This window comes from Tachyglossus aculeatus, chromosome 23 (genome assembly GCF_015852505.1).
Source record: "Tachyglossus aculeatus isolate mTacAcu1 chromosome 23, mTacAcu1.pri, whole genome shotgun sequence".
NCBI classification, from domain to species: domain Eukaryota; kingdom Metazoa; phylum Chordata; class Mammalia; order Monotremata; family Tachyglossidae; genus Tachyglossus; species Tachyglossus aculeatus.
In genome coordinates, this window is record NC_052088.1 from 15495343 (window position 1) to 15518183 (window position 22841).

The following is a 22841-nucleotide window of genomic DNA, read 5'->3' on the forward strand; positions in this document are numbered from 1 at the left end:
CAAAAGACCACCACTCTCTCCATCCTCAAAGCCCCACTGAAATCGTATTTCCTCCAAGATGCCTCATTTCCCCACAGTATTTGCCCACCCTTCTGTGTCGCCTATGAGCTCAGGTCTGTACGTCTCCCAGCACTCGATACTGCCCATAAAATGAGGCTTCAGGAGAACAGTACTTAATTCCATCACATTCACTCATTCCATCACATTTATTGAGGGCTTACTGTGTGCAGAGCACTGTATTAAGCGCTTGGGAAGTACAAGTTGGCAACATATAGACTGTCCCTACCCAACAGTGGGCTCACAGTCTAGAAGGGTCACAGTGATCTAGCCAGAGCACAGAGTGGGAACCTGCCTTATGGGTGAGCTGTGGGTACTCCAAAGGGAGAAGCCAAGACTCAGTGCCACACAAAGCATATGCGACAATCTAAAAGCTAGGATGCCCCCTGCATTGCTCCACTGAAACCAACTCTGAGAAATGCTTTTATTCTATCGCTTTTTTGTGAGTTCACTGAGAATTCTACTTGCCTCAGATTTTATTGATGCAGCACCCCCGGGTCTCCTAAAACGCAGGGGCTGGGTTCTCGTCAAAGTTGGCAATCAGGAAAACTCCCCCCCAGAAGCCCTCACCGTCCCCCCGTGCCACACATATGCCCAACAGTTTCATCCGACCCCACCTCCCGTTGTATCCAAACAGGGTAGAGTGACCAGACCACTTTGCCCAATTCCCCAGTGCTCTCAACAGAAAAAAAGCCCACATCCTGGCTGGACCCTGAAGACTCGATGCCGATCTCGTACTCTCGGCTCGCGAGCCGTTTTTCAGCTTCCGCTGCGTACCGAGCCCCATCGGTGCCATCTTACAGGGGCAGCTGCTGTAAAGCCAAAGAGATGAGGTAGCTTTCCCAGTGTCACCCCGCAAGCCCGTCAATGCCTGCCCTGATACTACACTGCCTGGCACCTTCTCACTGTTTATAAACCAGTCCCTCTCTCCGACGCCTTCCCAAGGATCTTCCCGCTATTACCTGGGATGCAATGACTGCCTTAAAGAACAGCTCTTGTGATCGCACAGACTTGCAGCTCACAGCCAAGTCCGTTTTTTGCCATGTTACTGCCGAGATGAACAAGCAGCCCAGGCCCAGGACTTCCCAGACGGTGATATTAAACCTTGCAATGGGCAAAACCTGGCCCTAAGGGTTCTGGGTACACTGGTCAAGACCAGCTGCAGTCCCGCAGGGATTATATAAAAATATAAAATAATATAAATAATAATAATATAAAAGAATTATAAAATAATTCTTTTATTGTGAGTCTCGTTTCCACTAGAGCGCAGGGCAGGCAAGCCACCGGCGGCGGTTCCAGCTGCAGTTCTGGGTTCCCTTCGGGTCAGGGCGTCATCCGAGCCCAGATTTACTCGGCCAACAGAGTCGAGCTGAGAGGCTGGAGAGTCCGGCGGCTTTTGAGCCTCATGTTTAAGGAAAGCACGTGGGGCTTCCTGGCCTGAGGAACGTGGCAGAGCAAGGCCTCCAGAGGCTTTGGGGTCACCTGGCCCGATGTCCGCAGCTTATCGTAAATCTCCTCAAACCTGGCTCGCAGGGCTGGTTGGGTAGCCACTTTTTCCCTCACGGTTGCCAGCTGGAAAGGAGAGAAAAATCAGGTTGGAACTTCCCTGCGAGCTCTCATCTCACTTGGTTTCCTCTCATCCTGTCATCCCGCCCGCCCGGAAGCCGGGGGGAAGAGGCGGACGGGGGGCAGCTGGAGACGGGATTGGCAAGGGAGGATTCAGAACGACATATGGTACCCGAGGAGCAATGCCAGAGAACGAGGGTTGGAAGCCAATTATGGGGCACTTATTAGATTAAGAGAGTCATTACGATAGCAGAGTCCCATTCAGCCCCTGTAACCCAATCGCTTCTTAATTAAGCCCAAGGGGCATTCGTTTTGTTTCCTGAAATCTGCTTTCTAGGTCGTGTTGCTGGTTCACACAGAGGAGGACCAGCTTTTTAGCTTGCTGCACCGCCCAGGCCGCGGCAGCACATGCTAACTGTCCTGCTTGCGATGCCAGGGATCCCCTCCCCTCAGACTGTAAGCTTACTGTAGGCAGGGAACGTGCATACTACTACTAATAATAATAGCAATAATGATGGCATTTGTTAAGCACTTTCATTCATTCATTCAATCGTATTTATTGAGCGCTTACTGTGTGCAGAGCACTGTACTAAGCGCTTGGGAAGTACAAGTTGGCAACATATAGAGACGGTCCCTACCCAACAGTGGGCTCATGTGCCAGGCACTGTACTAAATGCAAGTAAATCGGGTTGGACACAGTCCCTGTGCCACGTTGGGCTTGCAGTCTCAATCCCCATTTCACAGAGTCATTCATTCATTCAATCGTATTCATTGAGCGCTTACTGTGTGCTGAGCACTGTACTAAGCGCTTGGGAAGTACAAGTTGGCAACATATAGAGACGGTCCCTACTTACAGATGAGGTAACTGAGGCACAGAGAAGTAAAGTGACTTCCCCAAGGTCACACAGCCGACAAGTGGCGGAAATGGGATCAGAATCGATGAACTTGCGATTCCCAGGCCCGTGCTCTGTCCATTATACCGTCTGCTTCTCTGACTGTGTTATTATACTCTCCCAAGCGTTTAGTACAGTGCTTTGCACATTGAAGAAGCATTCAGTAAATACCACTGATTGATTGATTGCTCCCCAGCCAGGGCTGGGCTGATCTGGTTCCACCCTGATCTTTGTTCTAAGATCACCATGGTGTTTTCCCCATCAGCAGGATGAAGGAAGTGACATCACAGTTGGCGGAGTATTTGATCAGGAATGCACACTTTTCTCAGTAATTTCTTCTAGGGAGTCTCCCTCTGCTAGGTTGTAAGCTCCCTGAGGGCAGGGATCATGTCTAGCCTATTGTACTCTCCCTAGGAAAACACTGTGGCTTAATGGATAGCGCACTGGCCTGGGAATCAGAAGGACCTGGGTTCTAATCGTGGCTGCACCGGATGTCTGCTGTGTGACCACGGGCGAGTCACTTAACTTCTCTGGACCTCAGTTACCTCATCTGTAAAATGGGGATTAAGCTTGTGAGGCCTCTGTGGGAGGGGCACTGTGTCCAACCTGATTATTTTATATCTAATCCCGCAATTAGAACAGCGCCTGGCACATGGTAGGGGCTTAAATACCACAATTACTAAGACCAGGGCTTGGCACATAGTAAGCGCTCAACAAATACCATTATTATTATTATCTGCTTTCTCTCAGATGCTCAAGATAAGTGTTTTACACCCGGCAGGCGCTCAGCAAACGCCCTGGATGGATGGTTTGATGGAGGGAGGGAAGCAAACAGACTGAGCATCTCCCCGGAGGCTTTCCACTTCCCACAGCTTCTGCAGTAACTAGGTACTCACCACTTCCTCCGAGAACTCGGGGGTCTTCACCAGGCTCGAGGGGTTCAGCTCCAGAGCTGCCTCTAGGGCCTGCAGAAGACTTTCCAGCAAATCGGACTGCGCGAGGATGAGGATCTGACGAGAAAACCGGCCCAGGTCTGTTAGGGGGGCCCCTGAGCCGACCCCAGGAATCTTACAAAAGAGGAGTCTGGGAACAAGAAGCAGTGTGGCCTAGTGGTTAGAGCCCGGGCCTGGGGCTCAGAAGGACCTGGGCTCTGATCTTGGCTCCGTTACTTGTCTGCTGTACGACCTCGGGCAGTACAGTGCTCAGCACACAGTAAGCGCTCAATAAATACGATCGAATCTGCTGTGTGACCTTGGGCAGTCCAGTGCTCTGCACACAGTAAGCGCTCAATAAATACGATCGAATGAATGAATGAATGAATGAAAGTCACTTCACTTCTCTGTGCTTCAGTCACCTCATCCGTAAAACGGGGATTAGGACTGTGTGCCCTATGTGGGACAGGGACTGTGTCCAACCTGATTATCGTGTATCTACCCCAGTACTTAGACAGTGCTTGGCACACAGTAAGCGCTTAACAAACACCACAATTATTATTATTATTATTGGTATTATTAATATGGAACGCAAAACAACTGTGAATTAGTGTGGCTCAGTGGAAAGAGCCCGGGCTTTGGAGTCAGAGGTCATCGGTTCAAATCCCGGCTCCCCCAACTGTCAGCTGTGTGACTTTGGGCAAGTCACTCCACTCCTCTGTGCCTCAGTTACCTCATCTGGAAAATGGGGATTAAAACTGTGAGCCTCCCGTGGGACAACCTGATCACCTTGTAACCTCCCCAGCGCTTAGAACAGTGCCTTGCACATAGTAAGCGCCTAACAAATACCAGCATTATTATTATTATTATTATTCCCTGGGCCTCAGTTCTCTCATCTGTAAAATGGGGATTAAGCCCGTGAGCCCTCCAGGGGACCTGATCACCTTGTAACCTTCCCAGTGCTTAGAACAGTGCTCTGCACATAGTAAGCGCTTAATAAATGCCATTATTATTAAGCGCTTAGTACAGCACTGTGCACGCAGTAAGCGCTCAATAAATCCGATTGAATGAATTCATTTTTGCAATAGCCTTGTGCAGCCAGCAGAGGGCATCTTTCCCCACATTATTCCCATTTTACAGAGGAGGAAACTGAGGCTTAGAGACCTGATCGGGTCCAGTCCAGATAGCGTGAGGAAGCAATCCATTCCCCGGGGAAGCCCTCTGAGGGCAGGACCTGTTGCCTTTTACTTCTGGGGTCCTCTCCCACACACTTAGTACTTTCCTCCACACCTAGTGGGTGTTCAATAAATGCCACCAATGGAATGACTGGGTGTTTTTACACTTTACCCGGCGTCTCCGTTATGTTGCATTGGTTTAATCGTGTTTAGTTCACGTCAAAAGAAGCGACTCACATTCAGATTTCTGCAGGCTCTGCTTCCTGGGTTCAAGATCCGAGAATAAATGGATCTGGCCTTTGCCACGTGGTTCTGGGATAGAGGAAAAAAGAAAATCACACCATTGTCATCCATGTGAAAACCTGTACTCCATGAAAGTGCTGTAACCAGATTTGTTAATTCTAACTCTAAAGGGCTCAATCTCTTGTGGCAAAACATTCTGTAGATTTTCTTACCAAGCCCAAATGGGTCCTGGGGGGGGCTTTTTTTTTCCACTTTCAATTGTATTTATTGAGCACTTACTGTGTGCAGAGCACTGTACTACGCGCTTGGGAAGTACAAGTTGGCAACACAGAGAGAAGGTCCCTACCCGACAGCGGGCTCACAGTCTAGAAGGGGGAGACAGAAAACAAAACATATTAACAAAATAAAATAAATAGAATAAATATGTACAAATAAAATAATAGAGTAATAAATACATACAAACATTTATACATATATACAGGTGCTGTGGGGAGGGGAAGGAGGTAAGGCGGGAGGGATGGGGAGGGGGAGGAGGGAGAGAGGAAGGAGGGGGCTCAGTCTGGGAAGGCCTCCAAGTACTTAAGTACTCCAGTACTTTTCTTGAAGTAAAAAATTGAAAAAAAAATAGAAAAAAATTGAAAAATTGGAAACAATTGCAAAAAAAAACCTGAAAAAAATTGAAAAAAAAATTGCCAGGCCCCTCCTCCTCCAGTCATTTTTTTAAGTACTTTTAAGTACTGAAGTACTTAAGTGCTCCAGTACTTTTTTTAAGTAAAAAATTGGAAAAACAATTAAAAAATTGAAAAAAAATTGAAAAAAAAATTGCCAGGCCCCTCCTCCTCCAGTCATTTTTTTAAGTACTTTTAAGTACTGATGTACTTAAGTGCTCCAGTACTTTTTTTAAGTAAAAAACTTAAAAAAACTTAAAAAAATTGAAAAAAAAAAAGAATGACTGGAGGGGGAGAGGCCCGGCCTCTTGATTGTCCTCGAGAACATTGGACATCGAGACACATGCGGCGTCACACGTTTAACTCTGGGCATGCAGTGACACGGGATGATTTCACACTTGCCATTTTGCACAAGTACGTCAAGTTGGTCCAAACCTAGAGCGTGACTGTGAGGGATCCAGAGCCACTGTGTTCTCCTTCCAGGGCCCTTGGAACCAAGGAGCCACTTCTGAGCCGTGAAACTCGGCAGCAGGAGCCTCGGGAGCTGGAGACTGGGCCCTGGAAAAATGTTTAAAAAGGGGCGAAAAGGCGTCCACTTCCACATCGGTAATGGACAAGGGCCAGACTGTCTGGAAACTGGACTGACTGATAGAAAAATCAGACAAATGGCCACTCTAATACTTTTATCTGTTGGTCCACCTCTATGGATTGCGAACTCTTGGAGGGCAGAGAGCCTGTCTACCAACTCTATTATACTCTCCCAAGCACTCAATACGGTGCTCTATACTCAGTAAGTGCTCAATAAATATCACCGATTGACTGAACTCTTGGAAGGCAGGAAATGTGTCTACCAATTCTAGTATACAGCCCCAAGTGCTTAGTACAATGCTCTGCCTACTGTAAATGCTCAATAAATATCACTGATTGATTGACTGAACTCTCGGAGGACAGGGAGTGTGTCTACCAACTCTATTATACTCTCACAAGTGTTATATGCTCCCAAGTGCTTAGTACAGTGTCTGCACACCGTAAGCACTCAAATATCATTGATTAATTGAACTCTTGGAGGGCAGGAAGCATGCCCACCAACTCTATCATATTCTCCCAAGCCTTTAGTATAGTGTTCTGCACTCATTAATTGCTCAATAAATACCACTGAGGATGATGATCATTCCACTGCCACAGACAGCACAACCTCCCTGCCAAAGTACATGACGGGGAAAGCGCAGAGGGATTCGGGCCCACAAGCAGGGGAGAGGTAGGGCATCACTGGCTCTGAGCTGGCTCTATCTGGTCTCAACTGGAAGAGGGGAGTTTCCCGGGAAGGCCCCAGAAATGTGCTAGCAGAAAAAACTCACTTGGGGGTCCCAATCATTCAATCAATCAATCGTATTTATTGAGTGCTTACTGTGTGCAGAGCACTGTATTAAGCGCTTGGGAAGTACAAGTTGGCAACATGTAGAGACGGTCCCTACCCAACAGTGGGCTCACAGTCTAGAAGGGGGAGACAGAGAACAAAACCAAATATATTAACAAAATAAAATGAATAGAATAGAGATGTACAAGTAAAACAGAGTAATAAATCAATCAATCAATCAATCAATCGTATTTATTGAGCGCTTACTATGTGCAGAGCACTGTACTAAGCGCTTGGGAAGTACAAATTGGCATCACATAGAGACAGTCCCTACCCAACAGTGGGCTCACAGTCTAAAAGGGGGGAGACAGAGAACAGAACCAAACATACCAACAAAATAAAATAAGTAGGATAGAAATGTACAAGCAAAATAAATAAATAAATAAATAAATAAATAGAGTAATAAATATGTACAACCATATATACATATATACAGGTGCTGTGGGGAAGGGAAGGAGGTAAGACGGGGGGATGGAGAGGGGGACGAGGGGGAGAGGAAAGAAGGGGCTCAGTCTGGGAAGGCCTCCTGGAGGAGGTGAGCTCTCAGCAGGGCCTTGAAGGGAGGAAGAGAGCTAGCTTGGCGGATGGGCAGAGGGAGGGCATTCCAGGCCCGGGGGATGACGTGGGCCGGGGGTCGATGGCGGGACAGGCGAGTACAAACATATGTACATATATACAGGTGCTGTGGGGAAGGGAAGGAGGTAAGGGGGGGGGATGGAGAGGGGGATGAGGGGGAGAGCTGAGCTGAGTGTGCTGCTGGACTGATTCCCATGGGGCCGTGGCTGGGATTTGGCTTGGCCGTTTCTCCCGAGGGAGGACCGATCTCCTCAGCCCCCGCTGACGGTAGTTATTTTGTCCCACCCGCACCCCTGTTCATAGGCTGCCCATCCTGCTGCTTCTTCCAGCTTGGTGACACCCTGCTTAAGATGTGGCCACCAGAACTGCCCTGGTGATTCCTCGAGGGGCAACCTCCGCTTTGAGCTTTGTTGTCTCCGCCTTCCTCGATGGGGTCAACGCCGTGCGAGCCTTTCCGGCTCTCACTGCCCATTAGGCTGAGGACCTGAGAAGGCCCATGGCTTCCCTTGGCACCGCGAGCACAGACTGCACCAGTCACAGTTTCAAAAGGTGCTGGGATTTTAGAAGCAGCGTGGCTCAGTGGAAAGAGCCCGGGCTTTGGAGTCAGAGGTCAGGGGTTCAAATCCCGGCTCCGCCAACTGTCAGCTGTGTGACTTTGGGCAAGTCACTTCACTTCTCTGGGCCTCAGTTCCCTCAGCTGTAAAATGGGGATTAAAACTGTGAGCCCCCCATGGGACCACCTGATCACCTTGTAACCTCCCCAGCGCTTAGAACAGTGCTTTGCACATAGTAAGCGCTTAATAAATGCCATCATCATTGTTATTATTATTATTACAAAGCAGAGGAATCAAACAAAAACAACTAGCCCCCCGTGTCGCCTGACTCCGACTTACCGTCCACGTGGCCTTCTCCCAAACCCACTCCCTGCCTCCCCCCAGATCCCTACCTGCTTCAAGGCAAGAGCTGCGGCAAAACAGTATGCCCTCTTAGTCAGTGTTGCTCCCCTGAGCACAGCCTCTTCCAGCAAGGTGGTGCAGACTCTGAAAGACTCCGCGCTGTTCTGTGGGGAGAGGGCAGCCCGCTCAAAGACCTCGGCGATTCAAAGCCCGTGCAGTGGGCCCCGAATCCAGGCTAGCGGTTCCCGCCGGCAGCACCTCCCTTACGGCCCTGGCTCCTACACAATTCTCAGCAACAATAACTGAGCATGCCAGTCTGTTACTGCATCACGGCCCCACACCCGAGTTCCAGTGGCACAGTGCAGTGGAGCGAGCACAGGCCTTGGAGTCATAAGGTCATGCTCTGCTGCTTGTCTGCTGTGTGACCCTGGGCATGCCACTTCACTTCTCTGGGCCTCAGTTCCCTCATCTGTAAAATGGGGATTGGGACTGTGAGCCCCATGTGGGACAGGGACTGTGTTCACCTTGATTTGCTTGTATCCACCTCAGTGCTTGGTACAGTGCCTGGCATGGCGAAAACGTGTAACAAATATCATCTTTAGTATTATTATTACCTCTTACACCAATGTATTCATTTATTCCCACCATCAGATCTTGTCTCCGTTTTCCGATTCCACTACCTGTAGGTGTCTTTAGGTCTCTCCCTCCTTCTGGAGTGTAAGCTCTTTGGGGGCAAGGAACATATATCTTAGGCTTCTTCTGAATTTTGCCAAGAGCTTAGTACAGTGCACTGCACCCAGTGGTGGTTCAACACACGCCATTATTACTACTACTACTAATAATAATGATGGCATTTATTAAGTGCTTACTATGTGCAAAGCACTGTTCTAAGCGCTAGGGAGGTTACAAGGTGATCAGGTTGTCCCACGGGGGGCTCACAGTCTTCATCCCCATTTTACAGATGAGGTAACTGAGGCTCCGAGAAGTTAAGTGACATAATAATTAATAATTGTGGTATTTGTTAAATGCTTACTATGTATCAAGCGCTGTTCTAAACACTAGGGAATACACAAGGTAATCAGGGCTAATGTAGTCCCTGCCCCATATGGACTCACAGTCTAAGTAGGAGGGAGAACAGACACTCAACCCCCATTTTGCAGAGGCGTCAAGGGACTTGCCCAAGGTCACACAGCAGAAAAGTGGCACAGCCAGAATTAGAACCCAGGTCCTCTACTAGCCCCATCCTCTTTCCACTAGGCCACACTGCTTTTCTATAACTACTACTACTATTTCTAGTACTATTACTCTACACTGAACCAGATGGAAAAATCACCTAAAAGCACATTGAGCTTTACATGTAAAAAGCCTCAGTACAAGTCTGAGGGTCATGGGTTCTAATCCCAGCTCTGCCACTTGTCTGCTGTGTGATCTTGGGCAAGTCACTTCATTTCTCTGGGCCTCAGTTACCTCATCTGTAAAATGAGGATTGAGACTCCGAGCCCCATGTGGGACAAGGGACTGTATCCAACCCGATTTGCTTGTATCCACCCCGGTGCTTAGTACAGTGCCAGGCACACAGTGGGCGCCGAACAAATGCATTATTATTATTTTTATTATTTCTACAATACCCTGCCGATTGAATTCAGGGCGCTGCTCTTACCAGTTTGAAGCATATTGCAAAGGCAAGGACGTAGGTATCTTTACTGAATTTTACATCTTGGTTTCTCATTTCTATCAACACCTCCAAAGCACCTGTCAGAAGATAGAGTCGGACAGCGGGGGTATTACCATCAGACAATTATAACTGGATTGGACAAAGTTCCCATCCTCCACGGGGTTTGCACTAGGAGGGAAGGAGAGCTTGAATTTTATACCCATTTTTCAGATGAAGCAGCTGAGGTCCAGGGAGGTTAAGAACCTTGCCCAAGGTCACACAGCTTAGAACCCAGGTCTCCTGCCTTTCCATCCCAGGCTCTGACCACCAGGCTGTACTCCCGCCTTTTTGAGCTACTGTTTGTTTCCACCGCTCTAAAAGGGTTGGCACCAACTAAAGAAAAATACACGCATCATCGGGGTATTTATCGAGGGCTTACTGTGTGCAGAACACTCAGGAAAATACAGTACAACAGAGTTGGTGGACAAGTTCCCCGTCCCCACCGAGCTTACGCTGCAGCACAATGCGTGCTGATTGGGTGGTGAACGTATTTTAAATGAAATGATCATCATCATCAATCGTATTTATTGAGCGCTTACTGTGTGCAGAGCACTGTACTAAGTGCTTGGGAAGTACAAGTTGGCAACATATAGAGACAGTCCCTACCCAACAGTGGGCTCACAGTCTAAATTATGCAGTCTGATTATGCCACAAACACAGACCTAACCCAGCCCCCTCCACGGCCCATTTCAGCCTAGTGGAGGAAACAAGGTCTAGGAGCGAGACTGAGAGTCACGGACGTAGACTCTAGCCCTAGCTCTGCCACCGGTCTGCTGTGTGACCTTGGGCAAGACCTCTCTGGGCTTCAGTTTCTTCTGCATCTATAAAATGGGCTTTGAGCAGGTCATGGACTAAGCTCTAGATGATAACCTTGGATCAGGGACTATGTTCTATCTGACAACCTTGTCTACCTTGGCACTCAGCACATGATAAGCGCTTAATAAATGTAATTATTATTATGATGATAAATGGGCTCAGGATGACTAGGGAACAGACAGCATGCAGGCATGGGGACTGTGTACGTTATATTGTACTCTCCTAAGTGTGCAGTACAGTGTTCTGCACATAGGAAGTACTCAACAAATACCGCTGATCGATCGATTGCCGCCACTCTTGGATCATTTCTCTCTCGGCTGTGGGGCAAAGGCGTGCCACTGACTGTGGGAAACACGAATGGCCCAGAGGCCGCGCTCCAAGGGACCGATGCTCCCCGAACCCGAGGTGGTCCCGCCCGGACCCCCCCAGCCCGTCCCGTCCCAGGCTGCTGGCAGGACCGGTCTATTTCCAGTCAGGGTTGAACAGAACCCAGATGGCGGTGACTTTCTGACCCGGTAGCTCTTTGATGCCCGCCCCTCCCACCCCTCACCCTCCTCCCACTCATTCATTCCTTCAATTGTATTTATTGAGTGCTTCCTGCATGCAAAGTGCTTGGAAGGTTCCCTACTCACAACGAGCCTACAGTCTGAGGGGGAGGCAGCCATTAATATATGCCTCCCGAAAATCCCTGTCCCCTCGGGGCCCCACCCCACACTCCAAACGCAATTTCACTTCTGACAAACCGTCGTACTTACTCTGGTAATTGCCCTTGGTAAATAACATGTCCATCAGAATGTTGAATGACGTGCAGTCGGAAAAGAACCCCCGCAGGTGCTAGAGGAGATAAAGAGCAGGGCTGGTTTTAAAAGCTGGACCAGCCAGGGTGATTTTTACACACACTGCCACTTCTCAGACTGTGGGCGACGCCTCTCAACAGTTCAGTCCATTCCTCTCCGCTCCTCACGAACCTCTCGTGGTTGCCCATCCAACTCTGCATCAAACGTTGGTTTTAAAGTGCTCAATCAGCCTGCCCCCACCTTCCTTACCTCACTGATTTCCTACTACAGCCCAGCCAACACAGTTTACTCCTCTGGCACTAGCTTGCTCACAGTGCTCCAATCTCACCTATCTTTTTTTTAAGGTATTTTTTAAATGCTTACTATGTGCCAGGCACAGCTCCAAGTTCAGGTGACCTGGGTTCAAGTCCCGGCTCTACCATTAGCCTGACGTATGTCCTTGGGCAAGTCACTTAACCTCTCTGCCAATCAGTTTTCCTTTTCTGTGAAATGGGTATTGTAGCACTTGCCTCTTCCTTCCCCATGTCTGCCCCTGCCTCTTCATTCCCCAGGAATGTTGTGAAAATGAAATGAGATAATTGAGGTAAGAACACTTTGGTAAAATAGAAGCACTACCCTTTATCCTCGGTCTTCCTCCTTCTCCCTCCGTTTGTGGATCATTTCCGTCCCCCATTAGACTGTAAGCTCTGAAGGCAGGGTCTTACTTCTGTTGAGCCCACCCAGATGCTTAGGACAGTGTTCTGCACTCAGTAAGCTCTCCACATATACCACCGATGGCCTGGACAAATTGTCTAGCAGAACACGATGCAGAAAGAAGGCCGAGAGGCGCCCTGCTGAATTCTGAACTTGGGAACTTTCCTTCTGGCTCATTTGCCTGTCCCCAGGGAAGGAGGAGGACTAAGCCCTCCTTTCCTCTTCTCCCTCTCCCTTCTGCACTGCCCTCACTCCCTTTATTCATCCCACTCCCAGCCCCCCAGCCCTTACATCCATATCTGTAATTTATTTCTATTACCGCTCGTCTCTCCCTCTAGACTGTAAGCTCGATGTGGGCAGGGAATGTGTCTGTTGTTACACTGTACTCTTTAAAGCACTTAGCACAGTGCTCCGTGCACAGTAAGTGCTCAATAAATAAGACTGATTGCCTGAGAGGGGCCAAACCCCAAGAAGGAGCCCTGGCGGAGCAGCGCTGCCCTCCCAGCCCATGCAAGCTGCCTCCTCGGGCCAGTGATGCTGCAGCCATAGGGGCCCCAGAGGGTGAAACAGCCCACCCCGCCTCCCTCCACCCCACCTTCCGCGGCCAAGGGCCAACCGGAGACCTGGTCTTTGATGAGCTGCACTGCAGGTTCCTCCAAATCCAGCTCGTAACACAGCCTCATGAACAGGGGCCCGAACCTGAACTCGCCGAAAGCCACATTTTTGTTCTCCGCGTGGTACCTGGCACGGAAAAGATCAGGTCATGTCGAGATCGAAGGGGGGGTCATTTGGGGGTGCTCAGGCTCTCCGGGGGGGCCCCCTGCCCACCCTGTTGCAGGCAGCCCTTGCGCACTCTCACCAGTTTGAGCCCTGGCAGTCAATATTCAATCTGGCACCAAATCCTGTTGGCTCCACCTTCACAACATCGCTAAAATCCACGCTTCCCTCTCAACCTGGAATTCTACCCCGCTGATCAAAACATGTTTTGTTTTGTTGTCTGTCTCCCCCTTCTAGACTGTGAGCCTGTTGTTGGGTAGGGACCGTCTCTATATGTTGCCAACTTGAACTTCCCAAGCGCTTAGTCCAGTGCGCTGCACACAGTAAGCGCTCAATAAATACAACTGAATGAATGAATGAATGAATCCAAGCACCTATCCTATCCCACCTTGACTACTAAATCTACCTCCTCGCTGACCTCCTCGCCTCCTGTCCGTCCCTACTCCAATCCATTCTTCACTCTGCTGAATGAATCATTTGGCAACAAAAACGTTAAGTTTGTGTGTCCTCACTCAAGAACCTCCAACGACCGCCCATCCACCTCCACAACAAACAGAAACCTCACCTGACTAATGTACTCCATCCCAGTCCGCACTCTCCGCTCCCCTGGCAACAGCTTACTTGCCGTGCCCTGATCTCATCAGCACTTAGAACAGTGCTTTGCACACAGTAAGCGCTTAATAAATGCCATCATTATCATTATTATTATCTCACCACCAACCCCCTTCCCACATCCTCCCCCTAACCTGGTACTCCCTCCCCCCCACATATATGCCAGACCACCACTCTCTTCATCTTCAAAACTTTTTTAAGTTCATACCTTCTCCAAGGGGCCTAGGTTGATTAAGCCCTCTTTTCCCCAACTTGCTCTCCCTTCTGTATCATCTATGCACTTAGATCTGTAACCTTTGGACATCTGATATTTGCCCCACCCTCAACCCCAAAGCACTTACGTACATATCATTAAATTATATTTTACCTATTTATTCATATTAATGTCTGTCTCCCCCTCTAGACTGTAAGCTGGTTATGGGCAGGGAACGTTTCTGCTAATTCTGTTGTATTGTTCTCTCCCAAGGGCTTAGTACAGTGCTCTGCACATAGTGAGAGCTCAATAAATACGATTTGATTGATCAAAGCATAGCGCAGTGCTGTCAGCGTGTCTCTGTCGCTTCCCAACCCTGCCAGGCCTCCGCGGCCAGGCTGAACGGAGGCCCAGGATGTAAAAGCCAGGGAACAGCCAGCCCCAATTCCCTTTCCCAGGCGCTGACGAACTCCCCTAGATTGTTAACTCATTATGAGCAGGGAATGTGCCTGCCAACTCTGTTATACTGTACTTTCCATTCATTCATTCATTCAATCGTATTTATTGAGCGTTTACTGTGTGCAGAGCACTGTACTAAGTGTATGGGAAGTACAAGTCGGCAACACATAGAGATGGTCCCTACCCAACAACAGGCTCACAGTCTAGAAGTACTAAGTACAGTTGTAGCACATAGTTAATGATGATGATGAACCAAACTGTGTACCAACTAGGTTTTTGCCTCTTTTGAAATTGTATTATGTGCTTACTAGGTGCCCAGCACCAGGGAAGATACAAGATAATCAGATCAGCCACATTTCCTGACCCACACAGGGCCAGAGAACAGGTATCTTATCTCCACTCTACAGACTGGGAAACCCAGAGGTGAAGAGACTTGCCCCAGGTCATGTGGCTTTGAGCCCATTGTTGGGTAGGGACCGTCTCTATATGACGCCGACTTGAACTTCCCAAGCGCTTAGTACAGTGCTCTGCACACAGTAAATGCTCAAAAAATACGACTGAATGAATGAATGGATAAACCACAGGCCTGGGAGTCAGAAGGACCTGGGTTCTCATCCCGGCTCTGCAACTTCTCTGCTGTGTGACCTTGGGCAAGGCACTTCACTTCTCTGGGCCTCAATACCTCATCTGTAAAATGGGGATTAAGACCGGGAGCCCCATGTGGGACAGGGATTGTGTCCACCTGATTTGCTTGTATCTACCCACGCGCTTAGAAAAGCGCTTGACACACATAGTAAGCTCTTAATAAACACCATCAGTATTATCATTATTATTACATAACAGGCCGGTGGGGCAGAGCTGGGACTAGGAAAACGGGTCACCTGACTGCCAACCCCAAGCTTTTTCCTCCACACCACCACCACCCTGCTTCTTACTCTTCTCTTGCTGCTGCTGCCTCCCATTTGGCTAGTTTTCCGTATACCCCGTCCTCCCCCTAGAACGTGCAGACCTGGGTGACAGAGGGGAAAACTCAAATCCGCAAGCTTTTACCTCTTTTAGTTGTGGTCAAACACAAGGCAGGAGCAGAAGCGGAAACTCGGCAATTGAGATGGATTTTTCCGTAGAATCTGTAAGCATCTTGTGGGCAGGGACTACGCCTACCAACTTGGTTGTACTATAGCCTCCCAGATGCTTAGTACAGTACTGCGCACATACTCATAAGCACTCAGTAAATTCTGCTGATTGACTGACGGATGGGGCCTGGGCCACCCATGACCCTTGAGTGCCCATTTGGGATCAGAGCTCTTTTTCTATCATCCTCAATGTCATTATTCTTGTCTAAAAGCTGCCGGTGGTATTTGTTTCCCAGACCTGAGAGCCCAACAGGGGGAAAGAATGAATCTTTGCAATCTCCTTCCCATAAATTTACCTCCACTCTGTCTGTGGTCGGCCTGGGTGGATGTTATGGGAACAGTACTGGGGTTGGGGACGGGAAGGAGACTGTCGTCTCTAAGAGCCTCTGTGTCCTACTCTGGCAGATCGAGTGTTGGCTTTAATTACGGGAGACCAAAAGTAAAGCTGGAGATTGCTACTCTGCTGCTTGGTATATGGCAGTGAGGGCCCCAGGGACAGGCTTTGAAGAGAAGCATCTGGGAAACCCTCAGAGCACAGGGGTAGGTGAGAGCCTACTATTTCTCCTTTCTGTAATTTATTTTAGTGTCTTTCCCTGTAGACTTTTAGTTCCTTGTGGATAGGGATTGTGTCACCAACTCTATTGAACTGCACTCTCCTAAGCATTCTTGTACAGTGCTTGGCACACGGTTAGTGCTGTGGGCAGGAAATGTGTCTGTTTATTGTTATAGTGTACTCTCTCAAGCACTTAGTACAGTGCTTTGCACACAGGAAATGCTCAATAAAATCGAATGAATGAATGAACAGTAAATATGACTGAATGAATGATTGAGAATGGAGAGGGCTGTGCCCACCAGGAAAAGCCTGGTAGGGACTGTCTGTATCTGTAACTGAACTGTACTTTCCAAGCACTTAGTACAGTGCTCTGCACACAGTATGCACTCAATAAATACGATTGAATGAATGAATGAATGGTACTAACTATTCTTATATAGTAGCAGTCCAGACATTTAAGGTGAAGTATGTCCAGAGCTGAGGGTGTAGGGGGAGAGGAGGTTCTCCATCCTCAGGAAGGGGAATATGCAACTTCCTACACAAAGTCATCCTGTGTCAAGGAGAGGAGAGGCTGAAGGGGATGAGGGAGGAAGGGGAAGAGGGTGGGAGAAGATGAAGAGGGGAGAAAGGAGAGCAATGTGGAAGGGAGGAGAAGAAGAAAGGGGAGAGTAAGGACAAGCGAGGGAGGAGAGAGTTCTGTTTCCCTTCTACCTCCGGAAGCCCCCAGGTCCCAAGGAGCACATGGATCTGGAGAAGAGAGGCATGCTCGTTCCCAGCTAGCACCCCTAGATTGCAGGGATGGTGGGGACCCTGAAGTTGCTCCAGCCATCCCTATTCTGGCACAGGAAAAGCAGCCTCTTCCAGGACACTATAATATTGCTATTTCCAAAAGCCGTTCGTCATTCCCAACATCCTCCAGTGGCATCAGAAGATTCAGACCAAGGAGGGACCAGATTCTCCAAACGAGCCAGCGCCCCCAAGCCCAAATTTTACCCCAGAAAAGTGAGATGCTTTAGATCAGGGGTGAGTTGCTCCTGACACACTGACTGAGGATGGACGGGGCTGTGCCCACCAGGAAATGACCGGTACAAACTATTCTTATAAGGCAGCAGCCCAGAAATTCAGGGTGAAGGGAAGTAGGTCCACAGCAGAAGGTTCCCGGGGAGGGTTGAAGGTGCTGCTGTAGATGAGCCCATTTCCTGTCTGACTTCCCACCGTGGGGCAGGGGAGCTCACACCATGCGGTGGCTTGGGTTCCACCAGAAACATTCTTGGCCATAACATGGGTCTAGGCCTCATCTCCAAACCAACTGCCAGGATCCTTCCCATCACCTCCTCCACTTTGGCTTGTCTTCTGACTCTGAGGAAAAATGGCCTGGGTTCCATCAGAAACATTCTTGGCCATGATCTGGGTCTAGGCCACATCTCCAAACCAACTGCCAGGACCCTTCCCATCACCTCCTCCACTTCGGCTCTTCTTCTTCCTCTGAAGAAAAAAGGCCAGAGAGAGCGGGGCCAGAGGGGGAGGATTTGGCTCTTACCTATATATGACATTTCGGGCCAGGTCCACGTCTGCTTGACTCTCACATAAATGGAGCAGAACTTTCAACTCATCCTTCAGGATGAGCCCTTTCTTAGTTAGTTTTTCTTCTATGTTCCTAAAGTAAGTTTCTGAAAGGAATAACAACGACGCCTGGGATTTAAAGAGCAGTTATTTTCCAAAGCACATTTCAGGTCTTTGATCTCATCCATTCCATGACAGTTCTGTCAGAAGAGGTGGGGCAGAATTACTCCCTCCATTTTACAGATGAGGAAACTGAGGAATGGTAAAGAGGTCACCCGGCAGGTCAGTCCCTCACCCAGCATCTTGGACCCGGTAGGCACTTGAGAAGTGCACGCTGATGAAATGAGAAATGGCACTTTTGATGCCGCCTGCCACCTCCTCAATGATGATGATGATGGTATTTGTTAAGCGCTATGTGCCAAGCACTGTTCTAAGCGCTGGGGTAGATACAAGGTAATCAGGTTGTCCAACGTGGGACTCACAGTCTTAGTCCCCATTTGACAATTGAGGTAACTGAGGCCCAGAGAAGCGACTTGCCCAAAGTCACACAGCTGACAAGTGGCGGAGCCGGGACTAGAACCCATGACCTCCGACTCCCAAGCCCGGGCTCTTTCCACTAAGCCAAACAGCACCACGTCCTGTTATTGGGTAGGGACCGTCTCTATATGTTGCCGACTTGTACATCCCAAGAGCTTAGTACAGTGCTCTGCACGCAGTAAGCGCTCAATAAATACGATTGAATGACTGAATGAATGAAGGCACTGTGATTTTTAGAACTACCACCACCAATTACCACCAAGGGGTGCTCAGTGGCAAGACCCCGGTACTAATTCCAGTTCTTCCACTACCACTGGCCTGCTGTGTGTCTTTGGGTAAGGCCCTGAACCTCTCTGTGCCTCAGCTCCTTCATCTGCCAAATGGAATGAAATACCTGTTTTCCCTCCCAGTTCGACTGTGAGTCTTGTGCAGGATAGGGCGGCTCAGTGGAAAGAGCATGGGCTGTGGCGTCAAAGGTCATGGGGTTCAAATCCCGACTCCGCCACTTGTCAGCTGTGTGACTTTGGGCAAGTCACTTAACTTCTCTGGGCCTCAGTTACCTCATCTATAAAATAGGGATTAAGACTGTGAACCCCCCGTGGGACAACCTGATCACCTTGCAACCTCCCTAGCGCTTAGAACAGTGCATTGTGCATAGTAAGCACTTAATAAATGCCATCATCATCATTATTATTATCCCACCTGATTATCTTGTATCAATACCAGCGCTTATCCCATGATAAACGCTAAATGGATCCCATTATTTACAAAAATACTATTAAGTGCCCTATACAAAATTACTCAAAAGAAACAGCTCCTCTAACAGAGATGTGAATGCACACAGGAAAAATTTAAAGACACAGGAAAATTAATAAATCTCTCCTTTCTGATATTACCCTTTGGAAGATAGTTTCAGTATCTGAGTGGGGCTGTGTGTGAGCTGTTGGTTCTGGAGCAATGGCCTGTAAAGAAGATTTTTCTGGGCCTGCTATTTACAACCAGTCATATTTTTGTGGCCACATCTTTTAACATTAATCAATCAATCAATCGTATTTATTGAGCGCTTACTGTGTGCAGAGCACTGTACTAAGCGCTTGGGAAGTCCAAGTTGGCAACATACAGAGACAGTCCCTACCCAACAGTGGGCTCACAGTCTAAAAGGGGGAGACAGAGAACAAAACCAAACATACTAACAAAATAAAATAAATAGAATAGATAAGTACAAGTAAAATAAATAAATAAATAAATAAATAAATAGAGGAATAAATATGTACAAACATATATACGTATATACAGGTGCTGTGGGGAAGGGAAGGAGGTAAGATGGGGGGGGATGATTAACATTAGGCTATTAAGGACCCATATTTAGATGTTCAAGACCTCTTGGCCAGTAATACATTGCTACAAAATATGAAAAAAGAAATTTTCCATGAAAAGCACCAATTAATCAATTATTTTGTTGGTAGCTGTGCCAAAATTCCTGTTTGGATCCTTGAGAACTACTTGTTGTGATACAGCAGTTCTGGGGAAAGATTGGTCTGTTTTCCATGATTATCAGCAATGCCCCTACAGGTAATAATAATAATAATAATAATAATAATAATAATAATAATAATAACAACAACAATAATAATAATACCAATGATTTTTTTAAAATCTTAATTTTGCAGGGCTCTTTGATTTTTCCAAAGCATTGCACAACAGTGAGTTAATTTGCTCCATACTATCTCCCGTGGAGGAATGAAGAGACAGACATGATTATCCTCAATGTAAAAATCAGGAAACTGGGATACAGAGGTTAAGGGATTTAACCAAGCTCACCCAACAGGACAGTGGCAGATCTGAGGCTAGAATCTAGGAGTCATCATCATCAATCGTATTTATTGAGCGCTTACTGTGTGCAGAGCACTGTACTAAGCGCTTGGAGAGTCCAGACTCCCAGCACATCTTACAAAATCACACAGCTAAGCCACATCCAACCAGGAGTAAAAATGAATCAGTGGGGTGGGATGGTCAAAGGGGTGCAAAATGTGAATAAGAAATGCCGCCCACTGATTAATATCGCCTGACTGGCTTGAGGACACAATACACCAAGCGCTGTGGTTGGGATGAGCAAAATCCACTCATTACCTTTATTGCCGTGAAATCGATAAGAAGTAGCCACCTTCTTCTGCTGAAATTCTTGCAGTTTCATAACATCATCTGTCAGTAGATAACGCTTAGCTAAAAGTACCAGAGAGAAAATTAAATATTCTGTAATGCCAATGCTCTTACTTAGCATCCATGTTGCAGAGGACAGCTGAACAGGCTTGAAAACTACTTTCTAATCAGACTGTTTCATCCCTATCTAAGCATGACTGCCGCTGTGAACCACCTGGCATCAGTCCAGGTGGAAGAAGTAGGATTAATGATCATAGTGGTATTTATTAAACCTTTACTATGTGCCAGGAGACAAGATAATTCCTTCATTCAATCGTACTTATTGAGCGCTCACTGTGTGCAAAACACTGTACTGAGCACTTGGAAAGTACAATACTTCATTCAATCGTATTTATTGAGCGCTTACTGTGTGCAGAGCACTGTACTAAGCACTTGGGAAGTACAATACTTCATTCATTTATTCAATCGTATTTATTGAGCGCTTACTGTGTGCAGAGCACTGTACTAAGCGCTTGGGAAGTCCAAGTTGGCAACATACAGAGACAGTCCCTACCCAACAGTGGGCTCACAGTCTAAAAGGGGGAGACAGAGAACAAAACCAAACATACTAACAAAATAAAATAAATAGAATAGATATGTACAAGTAAAATAAATAGAGTAATAAGTATGTACAAATGTACGATTCATTCAATCGTATTTATTGAGCGCTTACTGGGTGCAGAGCACTGTACTAAGCGCTTGGGAAGTACAATAGAGAAGCAGCATGGCTTAGTGGCAGGGCACAGGCTTGGGAGCCAGAGGATGTGGGTTCTAATCCTGACTGCCACTCGTCTGCTGTGTGACCTTGGGCAAGCACTGATTCTGTGCCTCAGCTACCTCATCTGTAAAATGGGGATTAATCAATCAATCGTATTTATTGAGCGCTTACTGTGTGCAGAGCACTGTACTAAGCACTTGGGAAGTCCAAGTTGGCACCATATAGAGACAGTCCCTACCTAACAGTGGGCTCACAGTCTAAAAGGGGGAGACAGAGAACAAAACCAAACATACTAACAAAACAACATAAATAGAATAGATATGTACAAGTAAAATAGAGTAATAAATATGTACAAACGTACGATTCATTCAATCGTATTTATTGAGCACTTACTGTGTGCAGAGCACTGTACTAAGCACTTGGGAAGTACAATACTTCATTCATTCATTCAATCGTATTTATTGAGCGCTTACTGTGTGCAGAGCACTGTACTAAGCGCTCGGGAAGTACAATAGAGAAGCAGCATGGCTTAGTGGCACGGGCACAGGCTTGGGAGCCAGAGGATGTGGGTTCTAATCCTAACTGCCACTCGTCTGCTGTGTGACCTTGGGCAAGCACTGATTCTGTGCCTCGGCTACCTCATCTGTAAAATGGGGATTAAGACTGTGAACCCCACATGGGACAACCTGATTACCTTCCTTCCTCTCCCCCTCATCCCCCCTCTATCCCCCGCATCTTACCTCCTTCCCTTCCCCACAGCACCTGTATATATGTATATATGTTTGTACATATTTATTACCCTATTTATTTATTTTACTTGTACATATCTATTCTATTTATTTTATTTTGTTAGTATGTTTGGTTTTGTTCTCTGTCTCCCCCTTCTAGACTGTGAGCCCACTGTTGGGTAGGGACAGTCTCTATATGTTGCCAGCTTGGACTTCCCAAGCGCTTAGTACAGTGCTCTGCACACAGTAAGCGCTCAATAAATACGATTGATTGATTGTAACTACCCCAGCGCTTGGCACGTAGTAAGCGCTTAACAAATACCATTATTATTATTACAATACACTACCATTGTAATGTTAATAAATCATCATCATCAATCGTATTTATTGAGCGCTTACTGTGTGCAGAGCACTGTACTAGGCGCTTGGGAAGGACAAATTGGCAACATCTAGAGACAGTCCCTACCCAACCGTGGGCTCCCAGTCTAGAAGGGGGAGACAGAGAACAAAACCAAACATACTAACAAAATAAAATAAATAGATAAATGGCATTATTGTTATTATTAATAATAATGAGTAGGGATGAGCGAGTTCTGATTATTTTTATTAATAAATAGGGCTGAGCGAGGGCTGTGGTACCTTCCCAGGGGGCTAGGCCGAGGCGCTGCCATGGCGACGGCCTCGCGCCTCCCCACAGGCGCAGCATCGTCCGCCTCGCGCTCCGTCCCGCCAAACCCGCCGCCATGCCGGCCCCTACCAACGCGCGCCGCCGAAAAGGGGGATTTCCACGTGCCCGCAATGGCCACGCCCCTTCCACCTCCCCCTTTCCCCCCTCCGGCCCCGCCGACTTGGTACATTCCACCAGGGGCCGCCTCGCCCTCCGTCCCGCCAAAGCGGCCATGCCGGCCCCTACCAACGCACGCCGC

The 22841-nt window shown here is 47.8% G+C and overlaps 1 protein-coding gene across 1 annotated transcript; it reads right to left on the reverse strand.

Moving 5' to 3' along the window:
* Positions 1–1276: 1276 nt before the first annotated feature.
* PTCD2 (pentatricopeptide repeat domain 2) lies at positions 1277–22630 on the reverse strand. The gene is made up of 10 exons (XM_038765806.1): positions 22555–22630; positions 20401–20493; positions 17711–17840; positions 13067–13184; positions 11709–11787; positions 10084–10175; positions 8474–8587; positions 4861–4935; positions 3413–3526; positions 1277–1629 (listed from the first exon to the last, which is right to left on the reverse strand). Exons 1-10 carry the CDS (start codon positions 22619–22621, stop codon positions 1405–1407), a joined length of 1107 nt encoding a protein of 368 aa, XP_038621734.1. The 5' UTR covers positions 22622–22630; the 3' UTR covers positions 1277–1404.
* Between the last annotated feature and the right edge of the window lie 211 nt (positions 22631–22841).

Bases quoted from the DNA above. Each gene is read 5' to 3' on its own strand.
- PTCD2 (XM_038765806.1), bottom strand. From the start codon at position 22,621: ATGCTGCGCCTGTGGGGAGGCGCGAGGCCGTCGCCATGGCAGCGCCTC. The intron at 8,588-10,083 runs GTAAGAGCAGCG...CTCTCCCCACAG, and splicing joins TTGCAATATGCTTCAAACTG to AACAGCGCGGAGTCTTTCAG. The intron at 3,527-4,860 runs GTGAGTCGCTTC...TTTTCTCGTCAG, and splicing joins GAGCCTGCAGAAATCTGAAT to ATCCTCATCCTCGCGCAGTC.